Here is a 17,955-nt window from a genome sequence, read left to right on the forward strand (position 1 = left end):
CCCCTTTAACTTTGTTTTCTTTATCTTTTTTTTTTTTTTTTTTAAGATTTATTTCAAAGGCAGAGTGACAGCGAAGAAGAGACAGAGAGATCTTCCATCTACCTGTTGGTTCATTCCCCAAATGGCTGCAACAGCCATGGTTGGGCCAGGCCAAAAACTGGAGCCAGGAACTTCTTTCAGGTCTCCCACATGGGTGGCAGGGGCCCAGGGACCTGGGCCATCTTCCCCTGCTTTTCTCAGACACATTAGCAGGGAGCTGGATTGGAAGTGGAGCTGCTGGAACTTGAATCAGCATGCACATGGTTGCCGGCATTGTCAGCAGTGGCTTTACCTGTTTTGCCACAGCGCTGCCCCCTGCCCATCATCTTTTAAACTTCTCAGATTATTAGGCTTTGGCACTGCCCTTGTAAAACTTGAGAAGTCTCACTCTTTGGTATGACCTTTGATCTAGTAATCAGGTGGGGAATGGTGGGCCTAGGAAATCATTTGGTCTGGCCTTGCCAAGGCAACCACAGGTGGGATTCTAAATTCAGTAATTCTGTAGCAGGCTAATTTTTAAGTTGGTAATTTTGTATGACCCATGAATGATGTTATAAACATCCAAGTGGGGGCTGGCGCAGTGGCTCATTTGGTTTATCTTCCGCCTGCGGTGCCAGCATCCCATATGGGTGCCAGGTCTAGTCCCGGCTGCTCCTCTTCCAGTCCAGCTCTCTGCTGTGGCCTGGGAAGGCAGTGGAGGATGGCCCAGGTGCTTGGGCCCCTGCACCCACATGGGAGACCTGGAGGAAGCACCTGGCTCCTGGCTTTGGATCGGCATAGCTCCGACCATAGTGGCAATTTGGGGGGTGAACCAACGGAAGGAAGACCTTTCTCTCTTTCTTGCTGTCTAACTCTGTCAAATTAAAAAAAAAAAAAATCCAAGTGGCCCATGGCAGAAAAAAGATTCCCTAACTCTGATAGCTGAAGACAACAATCATGTTCCATTGAGGTTTCTGATTTGTTTTGCTTTTCCTTAGTATAAACATTTAGTAGTTTACTGAGTAATTCATCTCTATTAATTTATCCCACATTAATTATTTTTTGGTACTGAATTGGATGCCAGGTATCTTAATAGCAATTCACTTAACCTTATTTTCTCAGCTATATATATATATATATATATATATATAATGGAGCTATTTAATATAAACTAGTTGAAGTATGTTGAGTATTAAGTGATGTAGCATATTAAGTACATAGGAGGCCCCCTTAATAAATGCTTATTGGATGGATGAAATTACAGAAGCCATGTTGCAGGCTTTAAAGTGGCACATGTAGGTAAAAATACAGCATGCATGAAAGGGACTGTCTTTCCTCTCCCTAGATAACTATTGCAGGAAGATAGACTGGAGAAAGGAGAGGCTAGAAATACTCTGATGTAATGAGAATTTGAACAGAGGCAAAGGTAGCAGTGGTTTAAAAGGGAAGAAGGAAGATATCTCAGATAGAAAAGTGAGGTATGACTGCTGGACGTGAGAGGGGAAAGGAATCAAAGACATGAGCTTTCTAACTTGTACTAGGAGTTACTGTCTTTAACCAAGTTAGAAGGATAAAGTAATGAGCTTGGTTTTGAAATGTATTTGTGCAGTACTTGAGGATATCTGGTAGGAAAGTCTAGTTCAGTATTTGGAAATATCTACCTGGAGCTTTTAGTTTAGTACTTATCAGAACATATATGCTATCAAATGGATGCAATCCCCAAGGCAAACCGTATTTGATAAGTAAGGAAACAAACTTCAGAGAATTTAATACTTTGGGGGTTGAACAGCAAAGAAAATTGGAGTGAGAGGGAGTCTTTAAAGAGGTTTAAAATTTTTTAAGTAAGGAAAGTGGGGAAAAAACTAATATTTATTGAATAGAAAATATGTGTCAGAAAAAGCCTAAAGAACCTTTTTTTTTTTAAAAAAAAGATTTTATTATTTGAGAGGTAGAGTTACAGACAGTGAGGGGGAGAGACAGAGAGAAAGTTTTCCTGCCATTGATTCACTCCCCAAATGGCAGCAACACCCAGAGCTGCGCCCATCCAAAGCTTGGACCCAGGTGCTTCTTCCCAATCTCCCATGCGGGTACAGGGACCCAAGCACTTGGGCCATCATCTGCTTTCCCAGGCCATAGCAGAGAGCTGGACGGGAAGAGGAGCAGCTAGGACTAGAACTGGCGCCCATATGGGATGCTGGCAAGCAGGCGGAGGATTAATCTACTGCACCACAGTGCTGGCCCCAAAGCACTTATTCTGAAATACTGCCTTGATTAAACTGCTTAGCTTGTGAGATCTGGAAAACCTGGGTTTAGGAGAAAGCAGTACCTCTGAAGCTGAGAAATACAGCAGTGCCCAGGTTGTAGAAAGATCCAGTAGAATGATGATTTGAAGGAGGGTTTCAGATTTGACAATTAGCAGATTGTTGGTGATCAGTGACATCCATTCTTTAAAGGCTTAACTCTAATGCCTCCTTATTAAAGGGGCTTTCCTGATTGTCCCCACTTCCCAAAGAGCATCCTTTGGTTCTGTTTTTCTTGTTATGTCACTGTCTGACATTTTTAGAGGAATAATTGTTTTAATTATATTTCCTCTATTAGAAAAGTAGACACTCCGAAGATCAGTCTTTGATTATTTTCACCCCTGTATCCTTAACTCTTAGAACAATTCCTGTCTTATGTTTGGTGTTCACCAAATCAGTGGGTCATTTTCAGTGTAGTGTTTAGGCCTGATAAAATCTACAATTCTGATAGGAATTAATGAGAGGAAAGGAAGGAGCTAACCAGAAAAGGTAAGTTGGCATTTCAAAAACTATGCTACTCAGGACATTGATCTTAAATATCTTTTGGGGGTAGAAAAGATTCTTGATGGAACAAGCTTAGGGACATAACAGCATACTACATATCTTTTTTTTAAGACTGAGGAAGATCTCTAAGAGAACACATTTAACTTTGTTTAATCTAGCAATTTCCAAACATTTAATCATGGTACAAGGGATTTAAGGGTGATTAGTGACAGTAGTAGAAATGACTGGTCACATTGAGAGTTCAAACTTGGTAGGATGTGAAGTGAAGCTGGGAATGTAGGAATGAGTTTATTAAAAAAAAAAAATGCAAGTCACTCTAAGATGAAGAAAGTAGTTTAGGAGTGGGTATTAACCCTGACATTTGAGACACCCATGTCCCACATTTCAATGTATGATTTGATTTCTCTCTCCAGCTACTTACTCTTGCTTCCCACCAAGGCGGGCCCTGGGAAGCAAGCAGTGATGGCTCAAGTAATTGGATTTCTCTCACCCATGTGGGAAACTTTGGCTCCTGGTTTCAGCCTCAGTGCAGCCCAGTTCATCGTGGGCATTTGGGGAGTGAACTAGCAGCAGATGGGGATCTCTTTCTCTCTCTCTGTCTCTATGTGTCTGCCTCTTAGATAATAAAAAAAAAAAAAAAAAAAAAGGAAGAAAAAGAAGGTGACTTAGAGGTAGAGAGAGCTTGAGTCTTTTGAGAGTTCAGAGGCAGATTTTCTAAGTTGTTTGATGAATTAGAGTGCAGGTGATTAAGATAAAGTAGAAGATGAATGTGTTTGTTGAATACATTAAGTTCGAATATTGAAGTCTCCTAGGATGAGCTGAAAAAGGAAAATTTTGTGAGGTATTGGATATTGTTACCTGAATATAATTAGATTTTGGAAAGAAACTTGTATAATAGATGTTATATGCTTCAAAAGAGGTTTATATAGTGTTGTAGGTTGGATTCAGATGTGCCATGATAGGGTATAAGACTTACCATCATTGCAAAAATAAGTCATGCAGCAACAGATGCCAGAATTGTTATTAATTTCCAAGATTGCTTTTGAAAACATGTCACAGCTATTTGAAATAACAGCATAGTGTCATATCATCTATATAATATACGAAGATATGATTTCCAGCCTTGTCAGATGAAAGTTGTTAAATATGACAACTCAGAAGCAACAAGGTATACTAAATAAGTTTTTTGCCGAGAGTCTGGCTTCTTGAGAGTTCTAGTAAAGTACTTTGTTAACTTGGTCTACCCATCTAGTTTGAATGCTTCCTTTGACAATGTTTCCTCTCTGTAGATTACTCTTTTCTCTAAATATCATCTCTTTTATATATATATATATATTATTTTTTTTGACAGGCAGAGTGGACAGTGAGAGAGAGAGAGAGAAAGGTCTTCCTTTGCTGTTGGTTCACCCTCCAATGGCCGCTGCGGCCGGCGCATCGCGCCTATCCGATGACAGGAGCCAGGTGCTTCTCCTGGTCTCCCATGGGGTGCAGGGCCCAAGGACTTGGGCCATCCTACACTGCCTTCCCTGGCCACAGCAGAGAGCTGGCCTGGAAGAGGGGCAACCGGGACAGAATCTGGCGCCCCGACCGGGACTAGAACCCGGTGTGCCGGCGCTGCAAGGTGGAGGATTAGCCCACTGAGCCGCGGCGCTGGCCTCTCATATTTTATAAGCTGAAAAATTTGCTAGCTTTACCCATCTCTGAGAAATTATTGGAGTTTTGAAAATAATATTTTTCATTTTTGAAAATAGTATTTTTCATTTTTGCAGGTTGTGAAGCGTTTGTATATTAACATCTTAGTTGACCTCAACTTTTAAGGCAGATTGAGTAGATGTCCTTATTTGACAGATGTTAAACTGAATCCATATGATTACATACACATTTCCTTCATGTAGTGAAGGAAGAGATAAGGAAGATAGTGAAGGAAGAGCAAGGAGAGAGATAATCATGTGTTTTGGTATAGGTTTTTTCTGTTTCTCAGTTTCCTGTGTAGGCACGTAAGATGGTTTTCTCATCATTAGTACATGGTTCTTTTTTTTATTATTTAAAGATTTATTAATTTATTTTGAAAGAGAGAAGGAAAGGCAGAGAGAGAGGAGTCTTCCATCTGCTGGTTCATTCCCCAAATGGCTGCAATGGTGGCAATGGCTGGAGCTAGGCTGATCCGAAGCCAGGATCCAGGAGCTTCTTCTGGGTTTCCCACATGGGTGTAGGGGCCTGCTTTCCCAGGCCATAGTAGAGAGCAGGACCAGAAGTGGAACAGCCAGGTCTTGAACCGGCGCCCTATAGGATGCCGGCATTGCAGGCGGTGGCTTTACCCCCTATGCCACAGCACCAGCCCCTAGTACGTGGTTCTTGAAGGTTTATTTCACCATCCACAAATGGTTTCATCTTTTTTTTTTTTTTAAAGATGTTATTTATTTATTTGAGGGATAAGAGTTACAGATGGAGAGACAGAAAGAAGGATCTTCCATCTGCTGGTTCCATCCCAAATGGCTGCAATGGCCAGAACTGAGCCAGTCCAAAGCCAGGACCCAAGAGCTTCCTCCGGGTGTCCTGTGCAGGTGCAGGAGTCCAAGCACTTGGGCCATCTTTGACTGCTTTCCCAGGCCATAGCAGAGAGTTAGATGAGAAGAAGAGCAGTTGGGACACAAGTCAGCACCCATATGGGATGCCAGCGCTGCAGGCAGAGTTTCAGCCCACTATGCCACAGTGCTAGCTCCAATTTAATCATTTTTATAGATAACGAGCTTCCTTTTTTTTTTCTTTTGTATGTAACACCAGTAAGAAAGGTATCTTGTTATCCTTGTAGTTTCTTGCAATGTGATCATAAGGTAGGTTTTGTTAAATTATGTGTTACAGAGAGATGGCAGTCACATATATCATTTAATCTAACTTCCTTGTTTTTATAAAAGAGAAATCTGAACCTTAGGTTGAATACTTGCATTTTGCCCAGAGACTCATAATTCTCAGTGACAGAGCTGGTAGTTGAAGTTAGATAATATAAGACAAATTCCAGGGCTTTTTCTTTTTTCATCCTTCCTTTTTTAAAATTAAGATTTATGTATTTATTTGAAAGTTAGAAAGAGAGGGAGAACCAGAGAGAGATCTTCCATTTGCTGGTTCACTTCCCAGATGGCTACAACAGCCAGGGCTGGGCCAAGCTGCAGCCAGGAGCCAGGAGTTTCATCTGGTAGTTCATGTGTGTCAAGGGGCCCAAGCATTTGGGCCATCTTCAGCAGCTTTACAAGAGAGGTGGATCAGGAGTGGAGCAACCTAGATGCCAACCGGTGCTCACATGGGATAATGTCATCATGGGTCGTGGCTTTACCTGTTGCATCACAATGCCAGTCCCCAGATACCAGTGGTTTTTCTACTACACTGTTAGGTCTTTTAATGTATACTGTTGGAACAAAATGTGACTGATTCCAAGGCCTGAGCTATTTGTTCCCAGTAGTTAATTTTTAAATGATTTTGTTTTGTCATCTATTTCATAAATATATATGGAAATATAATTTAAAGCAAGTAGAATATGTAATACTTTTTAACAACTTGTGTTGATCAGTTTTTAAATCACTGCTTAGTTATTTAAAGGAATACTACAGGCAAGCTTAATAGGTTAACCACCCTGTGGCATCACTTTGATCATTTTTAACACATTCTTAATGAACCTAATAGAGTCTATCTAGCAGCTGCCTCAACTTTCTGGATTGTTAGTGGATTAAGTGATACAGGTAATAAGATTGCTCTCCCTAAATAACCTAGTCTCTGCTATTGGAGAAGGACAAATCAGACAAATCTTTCTTTTTTTTTTCCCGCTTCACTGCCACTATAAAGACATTACCTCTCTACCAGTAAAATAGGGCAGTGGAGTACTAGAAGAAGGAAAGAACAAAGATCTTCTGCTACTGTATTTAAATATATTCTCACTGCTGTCTGTTTTGGGTCACCTAGTTAGTTTTCTGTGCACTCACCAAATGTATTGGAACAAATTATAAGGAGTCATATTTGCCTCTTTTTGTAAGCTTGTTTATGTTACTTTAAAAAGAATTTTTCTGATTATCTTTCATGTGGTAAAAAATTTTAAAAACTAGCAAAATATTCAACTGAAAATATGGGAAAGATGTTACAGATTCAGGTGTCATTTTAATAATTATAAATTATGGAAATAAATTAGACTTAAATTTAATCAGAAAATAAAGTGACAAGTTGACTCAGTTGTGTAGACTTCCCCCCAAAATGTTAGTTCTTTTGATTATTTTCATGTTAAAATTTGTGATATCTTGGTATATTAATTTTAGTGGAGGGAAATGTATAACTACCTCTTCATTATTTAGTGGATTATTTAGTGGCTCATGAGATCAAAATATCTCCAATAACTAATATGATGAGTCTTAATATTATATGTGTAAAGTTATGAACATTTGACATAATACAGGATATGCAGTTTGCATAACTGTGGTATTATCCTTAGAGCATTGTACTTTGTATTGTCTGGTAATACACAGAATCAGTGTTATTTATTTTTTATTCTAAACTCCCTGGATATCTCAGGAAGTGATTTAAGTGGACATCAATTAAATTTCTTCATGCCTTGGAGATTAATAAGATAAATGTGGTTTTATATTTACTAATTTATAACAGAGATAATCTGTTAAGAAAATATAATAAATTGATTTCGTTAAAATACTTAAAACTAAATATTTACAATAGTATGTTTAGTTGTCCTTAACTTGCCCTTATTCTGTATTGACCAAAGCCTGTTTTGGTCACTGATAAGTCTTATGTCCATTTTAATTGATAATTTTGCTTATTTCAAAATGAATCGAAGAATTTTTCATAAGAGCTGACAGCCTACCAATAAAACTAAAAGACAACATTAATATTTGAGTTTCAGAATTTGAACAATGGGAAGTACTAAGTTCTTTTCTGTTCTAGAGAATGGAAGTGTTGTCCAAGTTGGAGAATTGTTACCTTGCAAGATTTGTGGAAGAACGTTCTTTCCAGTAGCATTAGTGAGTAAACTGATTCGCTCTTCTTTTGGGGTTTAGTAGAGTTGTAACTATTCCATTCTTACAGCAACCCTCATGGAAAAAAATATATGGAATATTTTCAAAGAGATATTGGAGAGTATCCTTTTTAAAGAGTCTCAGTTCTATCCATGCCATTCTTTCAGCTTACTCTGCAGACTTCGATCTTTAGAACTCCTCTATTAAAGTGTTAAATTATTCCTACTTCTGTGTGGATATTACCAGAAACAGAAAAAAAAACACTTTAGAAATATATGCTTGGGGCCAGCATTGTGGCACAGCCAGTTAAGCCGCCGACTCTGACACTGGCATTTCATGGGGCGCTGATTTGAAGCCTGTCTGCTCTACTTCTTATCCAGCTCACTGCAAATGGTCTGGGAAAATATTGGAAAATGACCCAAGGGCTTTGGGCCCCTACCACCTGCCTCCAAGTGGGAGACTCAGCTGAAGCTCTTAGCTCTTGGCTTCAGCCTGGCCCAGTCTCAGCTGTTACAGACATTTAGGGAGTGAACCAACTGAGGGGCGCTCACTCTCTAGTTTCTCTCTATAACTCTGCCTTTCAAATAAAATAAATCTTTTTAAAAAATATGATAATATGTTTACAGATAGAAAATGATATTCTGTCTGGGATTTGCTTTAAAGTACTTCAGAAAGCAGGGGCAAATGAAATGCATTGCTAAATTGTGTTTAATTATTGAACGGTGATAAGTAAATGGGAGGTCATTATACTATACTCTCAACTGTTCATTAGCTTCAAATATTACAAAGAAAAATATTTTTTTCTGCATAAAAGTGCTCCTAGTATCTTATTCATTCATTAGATACTTTTAAGTATTTAGTATATACCAATAGAAGCACTTTTAACTGATTTTAATAAATACCAGCTAAATAGGGAATAATAAAAACCATGTCTATGTGCCACATACACTTTTATGTAGGATAAAAATATTTCTTTGAGTATGGATCTGCTACATATGGATCTGCAACAATATACTGTGCATCATTTTACTATTTCCAGTTTGTTTCTTAAAAAAAAAGTGAGGAATTTATGATCTAAATTGTCTTTTTGCTTTTAGGCATCTTTAAATAATAATGGCTTTTTTTTTTTTATCTTTTATTTAATGAATATAATGGCTTTTTGTAACCCTTTAAAAACATCTTGCCCACACATTCAGGTTCAGTGATTTTTTATCATTTCATTATTTTTCTTTTTTTAATGATTTATTTATTTGAAAGTCAGAGTTACACAGAGAGAGAATGAGAGCAGAGAGAGAGAGGTCAGTCTGTCTTCCATCCGATGGTTCACTCCACAATTGGCCGCAACAGCCGGTGCTGCACCAATCTGAAGCCAGGAGCCAGCAGCTTCTTCGGGTCTCCCGCATGGGTGCAGGGGCCCAAGCACTTGGGCCATCTTCTACTGTTCCCAGGCTATAGCAGAGAGCTGGATCAAAAGTGGAGCAGCCGGGTCTCGAACTGGCGGCCTAATGGGACGCCAGTGCTTCAGGCCAGGGTGTTAACCCACTGCACCACAACAGCAGCCCCGTCATTATTTTCCATGAGTTTTCACAGATAAAAGTGCTCTTTTAAATCCCATTTATTTATCTAATATTTATGTAAGTGATGTTGTCACTATAACAACTATAATTTGTAGAATCAAGTTTGGAAACAGTGCATGTACTTGACATACAACTAAATTTATGACAACAGACATGGCTGAGTCTACTAGAAAGTACTGCTAACCTCATTTTTATTACTTAGATATTTTATTCTAATAGCTGTAATTATAATGAAAACTGAAAATAAGTACATAAAACATTGGGTTACTAATTGTGTACTGAAAACATAAGAGCCTCCATGACACCAAATAAATCTATCTGAAATTTTTTTCCCCAAATAAGGTTTAATAGTTCCAGCTTCTGCAGTGTTGATCAAAGTACAAAAAAAAGTGTTTTTAGAGGAACTGATATGGTGGATCAACATATTTTGTATAGTGGAGACAGAATGTTTATTGATTAATTGGAAGTCAGTAAAGACTGTTTGCATGGTAATGTACTTAAATAAATAAATGAGTTAACAAGTATATATAACCATATATATATTTTTAAGAACCTACAAGAGTGGCACATTGATAGCCCAAGAAAAATCCTCAGTGAAGGGATGTAGAAAGTTTGAGTGCTAGAAAGGAAGGAATAGTATATTAACCAACTCCTGTGCTGTTTCAATTGTGGTTATTCAAAGTACTCCTGTTAAAGTTTGTAATCCTAATACTGATGGGTTCTCCTCCATTTAACATTCTTTTTCCATTATCTGTTCAGATATTTGGTGAAGACTTTTTTTTCATTTAAGTAGCTCTTACTTGGTTACATTGTTTTTCTTATTCTTAATAATGTGAAAAGTAGAAGAATATTTTTAAAAACTCTAAAATTTTTGGAAGAGTATTTCTATATGATTTCTTATGAGAAAGATAATTTAATAGCATTTTGTATATGTATTTTAAAACAATTATGGTAAAGGCAAGGTATATCTTATTATTTAAAATATCATCAGGTCTTTAAGTTGAGCTAAGATTTTTGGACTGATTTTTAAACTGATCTCAGTTAAATAAAATTTTGTAGTCTTCGTTTTTACAAAAAAAATACACTGCATTTCTTCATCTTTACAGAAAAAACATGGGCCTATTTGCCAGAAAACTGCCACTAAAAAGCGGAAGACTTTTGATTCAAGCAGACAAAGAGCTGAAGGAACGGATATTCCAACAGTTAAACCTCTGAAACCTAGGGTAATTATATAATCTTTGGGGTGCTGTGAATTTTGCTGTTATGTATGTTGAAAAATTGATAATTATCTGTTAGACTAAAAAGTGAACAAAATTCTGTGTTATGTGTTCAGTTTAGAAATTGTTAGAAATGGGTAAAATGAAACATTTTATTTCAAATAAAATTTTAAACTGCAAAGGGGAGACCATGGTGCTGTCTCAAATTTCATTTAGAGTGAAGTTTTGTTTAACATTGAGAGCCAATTGCCAGCTATAGGCTGGAAGTAGTTTAAAAGTTTTCACACATTCTTTCTGAGTCATTGCTAGTTATTTCAGATATAAATTAAGGTTTCAACTCTACTGTTTCTGGGCAGTAGTATAACCTCTTAATTCTGTATACAGAAAGTAAAGCAGTTATTCACAGGTATCTTAGCTTGATAGAAATTTATTATCTTGTTTGAGTCTCTGGGGTATTTGTAATCAGCTTCATACTTTTGCGGGGAGAATTCTATCAGTTGTTGAATTGACCACGTATAGCTATTGTCAGCTTATTTTCTTTCTTGGAACCAAGGCAGTGACTCTGCTGTGGTAATGTCCTTAATATCTCTCATTTTTTGTGAAGAATAAATAAATCACTTGAATATTTTGACATAATTTCAACAAGTCATTTCCGTGAAAAGGTGACGCTAAGTACCCAATTGAACAGATTTTTTAGAATGAAATCCTGCTTTCCAGTAGTACAGAAGGAACATTCCCCTGAGGTAGAATTCATCTTACTAATGAAATTATTTGTTAATAGGGAAATTGGATGTTCATCTCTTTCAGTTGTGAATATTAATGGGAAGGATGGTGAAGTCTGAATAAAGTAGAATTTTTGAAGTTTATCTTTTAACCTGCCAGATGTGTGATTTATTAGCTAACGTAGATAAAGTAACCAAACCTGTAAGGGAAATGTAACAAAGTGGGTATGGGAGCTGTCATGAGAGTCAGACTGCCTGGCTGTGCCACATATTATGTTGTTTTGGGAAAGTTACTTAATTTGTTTATGCTTCTGTTTATCTGTACATTAGTGATAATAATGATGTCTAACTTTTGGGGATGTTGTGGAAATTATAAGATTATCCGTGATAATAAATGTTAATTATCCGATTTCTTTGGTAAGTTATACTAAGTAGTCTTTGGAAAAAGCCAAGTTAAAGACCATTGCTTTACAATAGTAGTTATTTGTGTCCCTACCTAAAGTGTGGTCCATGGAGTGGTAATATCAACATTATTTTAGGACTTGTTAGAAATGTAGATGCTTAGGTCCCACCCAAACATACTTAGTTAGGATGTGAATGGGACTAAGTCCTGGGTGAGTTGCATGTACATTAAGTTTAAGAAGCAGTGTCTTAAAAGATTTGAATATTTTGTAGTTCATAATATATTTACCTGTAACAAGAAATCCTACCAAATATCAGGTAGAGTAAGGAAAAACAGCTGTGAAAACTCCACTTTTGAAAAGGTAGGGATAATCTATAGATTATGTATATATTTAGGGTCTGCCTAAAGCTCTTGAGAGATTTAGGACAATCTATCCATAAGACAAAGTTCACAAAGTTTTTGGGAGATCTGTGGCTTTGATTTCGGTAATCTGCCACCATAAGGGTAAGACATTTATCCTTAACCAGGAGACATTGAAAAAGGGAAATAAAGGAATAATACTGTCTCATATATTTAAATATGGTATAAAATCTGAATAAATTAAAAAAACACTATCACTTGGCACAAGATTGTCTGAACAGTGGAACAGAAGTTTAGAAATGGGCCCAACTCCATAAGGGCTAATGGTATGATATACGTGCTGTCTGGGTTCTGTGTAGAGAAGATTCAATAAAGGATTCTGGGACAACTGTGTAGATGTATGTTGTGCCATATACCAGGATACTTCCAAATGATTACAAGATTTAAAATTTTTGTTTTACCTTAGTATGAGATTGGCCTTGGCTACCTAACTGTAACAGCAAATCCAGAGGCCAAAAAAAAGATCACTAAATTAAATTTTAAAAGTAATTCTGCATATCAAAGTATCTATTAGCAAATCAAAAGACAAACACATTGTTTGGACAAGATAGTCTCCTCTGAAGAGTTAGAAGAAATTATTACAATAATGCCTGGTAATACACCAAATAAATTGACTAGAATTATAAACACTTCATAGGACAGGCAAAACGAATGATTTTCAACAATATGAAAAGGTGCTTGATATCACCCATAAGATAAAATTGGGTTAAATCTACAGAATCTACAGAGAGAATACTGTTTTTCACTCTATCAATCATTTAAAAATGCCAGCGTTTTATAACATACCCTTACTATGGGAAAACAGATATACAGTCTTACAAGGAGCATAAGTGGATGTAATACTTAGTCTATTACAAGTAGAGTTGTGTTAAAAATGGCATAAAAATACAATGTGACTGCATGAAGTTTCTTTTGAAATTTTTAGATTTCAGATTAAGGATTTCTGATAATAGAACATTTAAAATGATATTCTATTACCTTGTTTTATTTTGGTTTACTAAAATGATTTTTGATGCTTTTTTTTTTAATAGCCAGAACCACCAAAAAAACCATCTAATTGGAGAAGAAAACATGAAGAATTCATTGCCACCATACGAGCAGCTAAAGGCCTTGATCAGGCACTGAAAGAGGGTGGAAAACTTCCTCCTCCTCCTCCACCTTCCTACGATCCTGGTATATGAGATATTATTGACAGAAATACTAATCTGGACAGATAATATTGATAAGATTTTTATAAATTTTATATGTTATACTTATAATAATGGAACCTTAATGTAGCATTATCTCTAAATGTTTTGCTAAAATATGGTGACAATCCAGGCATCTGAGATTATAAAGAAACACCAGTGTAGAACATAGCAATCCTTGACCTTTTTATCTTAATACTTGTAGTTAAGCATAAAGCATTGTAGTATTTTAAAAATTATAGCAACTAGTAAATGTTAATATGCCAGGATATAATCTAATCATGCTTGCTCTTGAGATGTTGTCATTCAGTAGGTATGATCCAGATAGTTCTGTTACTTTAGTACTTTCTCCTCTGGAAAGAAAAAAGAACCATATTACTTGTTTGTACCATTCATGTGGGGAAACTAGTATGTAGATTGGCTACATCAGTGATGCTCTAAGTTCATTTTGTTCATTTTGTTCATTTACTGAAAGTAAAGTAGGATTCTGGTAACCCAGTATGAACTACTGAGATACTGAAAAACTTAGAATACCACCATTTTTTGACATTGTTTATTAGTTCAGCCTAAGAGGTTGTTATTTTATGTAACAGGTTAGCTACATTAAAGTTCAGTTCATACTTTGGACAGGGATTTATTTCCTAGCGATGAGAAAATTGAAAAATCAAATCTTGATGGGTTTATTTTTAATATTTTATTGTAGAGCAAGTTTTCAAACTATTTCCATAAACGGTCAGATAGTATTTTAGGCTTTGCAAACCATAATGTCTCTGTTGTAATAACTTTGTCACTGGTGCAACAAATGAGTCATAGGTAAAATGTTAATGAGTGGGCATAGATGTGTTCCAATAAAACTGTCTACAAAAATAGGCAACTGACAGGCTGGATTTGGCACATGCCATAATTTGCCAATTTTTGTTTTAGAGGATTGGTAATTAACTATACTTGAGTTTAACTTATGTCTCTTATAATTCTACTGTAATTTTCTCCATGAAGTTGAGTTCTCTCTGCTTTGAAGGTATTTAGTATTATATCTTACTTTACATACCTATATTTTCATGTCTAAATAAGTAAGAAAAAATATCAGTTCTTAAGGATAATTTTGACTTTTGAAATTTTTTAATTTTAGGGGATTGGTAAAAATAACTACTTTGTGACTAAAGATTTTTGTCTTATTTCATTAGTAACCAAGAAAGACTTCTGAGCCTTAAATGTGTGTAAATTATAAATATCAAGCTCTGTATACAAAAGTAAACCTGTTCAAGCAAATTAAGATTTTTTTGATGCTGTTAAATTTTTATGTCTATTCCCAGGGTTGAGATCTTTCACAGCTGGCTCTGTGACAATTTCTAGATTTAATTTTAAAAGATATTTTATTTACAATATACTTTGCATTTTGGGAGCATATTTTTATTTCAGAAACATTTGTTGTATCTTAAATTTGAATTAATTATGTTAATGAAGTTTTTTTAAAAGTCATTCCATCTGCTTAGTCTTGTAAGATACAGGTGTTTTAAGTCCATTAAACTGTTTCTTCATCATTTAATTGAAATAAAAGATTTCATAGTTGTACTCACTTTTTTTTGAAACATTTTGTTACATTTATATTGTGTTTTTTGAAACATTTTAATGTTACATTTATATTGTTGTGTTATTGTTCAACTAATTATCATATAAGATAAGCATCCAGATGAAAACATATTCTTTCGATAAAAAGAAATAACAATTTATTATACTTATCCTTTCCTTTTGTTAAGAGGATTTATCATTTTTTTTAAGTTTATGTCCATACTTTTTTTTTTAACTTTTATTTAATGAATATAAATTTCCAAAGTACAGCTTATGGATTACAATGGCTTTTCCCCCCATAACTTCCCTCCCACCCGCACCCCTCCCCTCTCCCACTCCCTCTCCCCTTCCTTTCACATCAAGATTCATTTTCAATACTCTTTATATACAGAAGATCAATTTAGTATATATTAAATAAAGATTTCAACAGTTTGCACCCACACAGAAACACAAAGTGAAAAATACTGTTTGAGAGGATTTATCTTTTATTTTCTTTCCTCCTCAGCTAGAAAAAATTCTTATTTATTATATGCTAACATTAGATTTTTTTTTAAGATTTATTTTATTTATTTGAAAGCGTTACAGAGAGAGGTAGAGACAGAGAGAGAGGTCTTCCATCTGCTGGTTCACTCTCCAGATGGCCACAATGGCTGGAGCTTCACTGATCCGAAGCCAAGAGCTTCTTCCAGGTCTCCCACGTGGGTGCAGGGACCCAAGGAGTTGGGCCATCTTCTATTGCTATCCCAGGCTATAGCAGAGAGCTGAATCAGGAGTAGCTGGGACTAGAACCGGCACCCATATGGGATGCCGGTGCTTCAGGCCAGGGCTTTAACCTGCTGCACCACAGAGTCGGCCCCAGATTTTTTTTGCTTAAGAGTCTTTGCTAACTTTGGATAAGTAATGTTTTTAAATTTTTTTTTATTTATTTATTTGAAAGTCAGAGTTACACAGAGAGAGAAGCAGAGGCAGAGAGAGAGGTCTTCCATCCTCTGGTTCACTCCCCAGTTGACCACAATGGCTGGAGCTGCACCAATCCGAAGCCAGGAGCCAAGAGCTTCCTCCGGGTCTCCTACGTGGGTGCAGGGGCCCAAGGAGTTGGGCCATCCTCTGCTGCTTTCCCAGGCCACAGCAGAGAGCTGAATTGGATGTGGAGCAGCTGGGACTTGAACCGGCGCCCACATGGGATGCCAGCACTGCAGACCTGGGCTTTAATCCGCTGTGCCACAGTGCCAGCTCCTGGATAAGTCATGTTAAGCTTTTATAAAGAAATAGGTGCTTTTTCTGGCCTCAGAATCAGCCCTTAAGGCCTTCAGATCTGGCTAAAAAGCCCATTTCAGGCATGGAAAGCCAAGACACTGTGGCAAAAAACAAACAAACAAACAAAAAAACAACCTAAATGAAAGATCTCTGTGTATGAGATCCCAGCAGAAAGAACAGGTCATCAAAGAAGGAGGTACCTTTCTCTGAAGGGAGGAGAGAACTTCCACTTTGACTATGGCCTTTCTAAATAAGATCAGAGTTTGTGAACTCAAGAGGCTTCCATAGCCTTGGCAGCTTGTGACAAGAGCCTCAGGTGATTCCTGACGTCATAAATAAGAGTGTCAATTGTTACATCAACAACAGGAGTCACTGTGCACTTACTCCCCATGTAGGATCTCTGTCCTTAATGTGTTGCACTATGAATTAACGGTGTAACTAGTACTCAAACAGTACTTTACACTTTGTGTTTCTGTGTGGGTGCAAACTGTTGCAATCTTTACTTAGTATATACTAAATTGATCTTCTGTATGTAAAGATAATTGAAAATGAATCTTGATGAAGAATGGGATGGGAGAGGGAGTGGGAGATGGAATGGTTGCAGGTAGGAGGGAGGTTATGGGGGGAAAAAGCCTCTATAACCCAAAAGTTGTACTTTTGAAATTTATATTTATTAAATAAAAGTTTAAAAAAAAAGAATGAAGCAAATGTGAGGCACTGTACTGCATACAAAAAATTTGACAATTGTCTAATTATATCCATCATTTGGTGTTGTTTGAATAAAAAGAAATAATGGAAAAAAATAAGTAGGTGCTTTTGCTTATCACATTTACCATATTTGCTTAATATATAAATGTGATACATCTTTAATTACTATTTATAAAAGTTAATGATTCTTATTTTTCATTTCATGTGATTAATCTCTTCCTTTTTAAATCTGTTTTAGATTACATTCAATGCCCATATTGCCAGAGGAGATTCAATGAAAATGCAGCTGATAGACATATAAATTTCTGTAAAGAACAAGCAGCACGTATTAGTAATAAAGGGAAATTTTCTACAGATACCAAAGGAAAACCAGCTTCTCGGACACAGGTGAAATGCTCAATTTTAATAATATCTACAGATAAGTGAGAAAATGGCTCCTGCTTCAAATTCATACTTTTGTGTTTACACTTTACAGAACATTAAACTATAGTCTACTCAACTACTTAAAGGAAATATATTTCTTTAAGAGAGTTAGTAAAGAATTTGAATAGCTAATTGAGAAAAATTTTTTACTCTGAATCCTTTAATGTAAGGAATAAAAACATCATGCATTTCATACATGCAACTTTAGAAACATAATGATTCTGGCCAGCACCGCGGCTCACTAGGCTAATCCCCCACCTGCAGCACCGGTACCCCGGGTTCTAGTCCCGGTTGGGGCACCGGGTTTTGCCCCGGTTGCTCCTCTTCCAGTCCACCTCTCTGCTGTGGCCCAGGAAGTCAGTGGAGGATGGCCCAAGTGCTTGGGCCCTGTACCCGCATGGGAGACCAGGAGGAAGCACCTGGCTCCTGGCTTTGGATCGGCGCAGCTCGCTGGCCGTAGCGGCCATTTGGGGGGTGAACCAACAGAAAGGAAGACCTTTCTCTCAGTCTCTCTCTCATTGTCTAACTCTGCCTGTCAAAAAAAAAAAAAAAAAAAAAAAAAAAAAGAAAGAAACATCATGATTCTTCCCACCTGATTTGAAAAGGACTTGAGTTAATAGGGACTTGAAGAGAGACTGACT

General features: G+C 36.7%; 1 protein-coding gene across 2 annotated transcripts in view; it reads left to right on the forward strand.

Moving 5' to 3' along the window:
• ZC2HC1A (zinc finger C2HC-type containing 1A) overlaps positions 1–17,955 on the forward strand; it is a 56,447-nt gene that overhangs the window by 2,210 nt on the left and 36,282 nt on the right. For both annotated transcript variants that reach the window (XM_008255684.5, XM_002710650.6), the window contains exons 2-5: positions 7,761–7,837; positions 10,515–10,631; positions 13,202–13,343; positions 17,130–17,278. In XM_008255684.5, coding sequence (XP_008253906.2) covers positions 7,761–7,837; positions 10,515–10,631; positions 13,202–13,343; positions 17,130–17,278 — 485 coding nt within the window. The remainder of the gene's footprint in view (positions 1–7,760; positions 7,838–10,514; positions 10,632–13,201; positions 13,344–17,129; positions 17,279–17,955) is intronic.

Source organism: Oryctolagus cuniculus, chromosome 6 (genome assembly GCF_051225735.1).
Source record: "Oryctolagus cuniculus isolate XC-2025 breed Fujian yellow rabbit chromosome 6, ASM5122573v1, whole genome shotgun sequence".
NCBI classification, from domain to species: Eukaryota; Metazoa; Chordata; class Mammalia; order Lagomorpha; family Leporidae; genus Oryctolagus; species Oryctolagus cuniculus.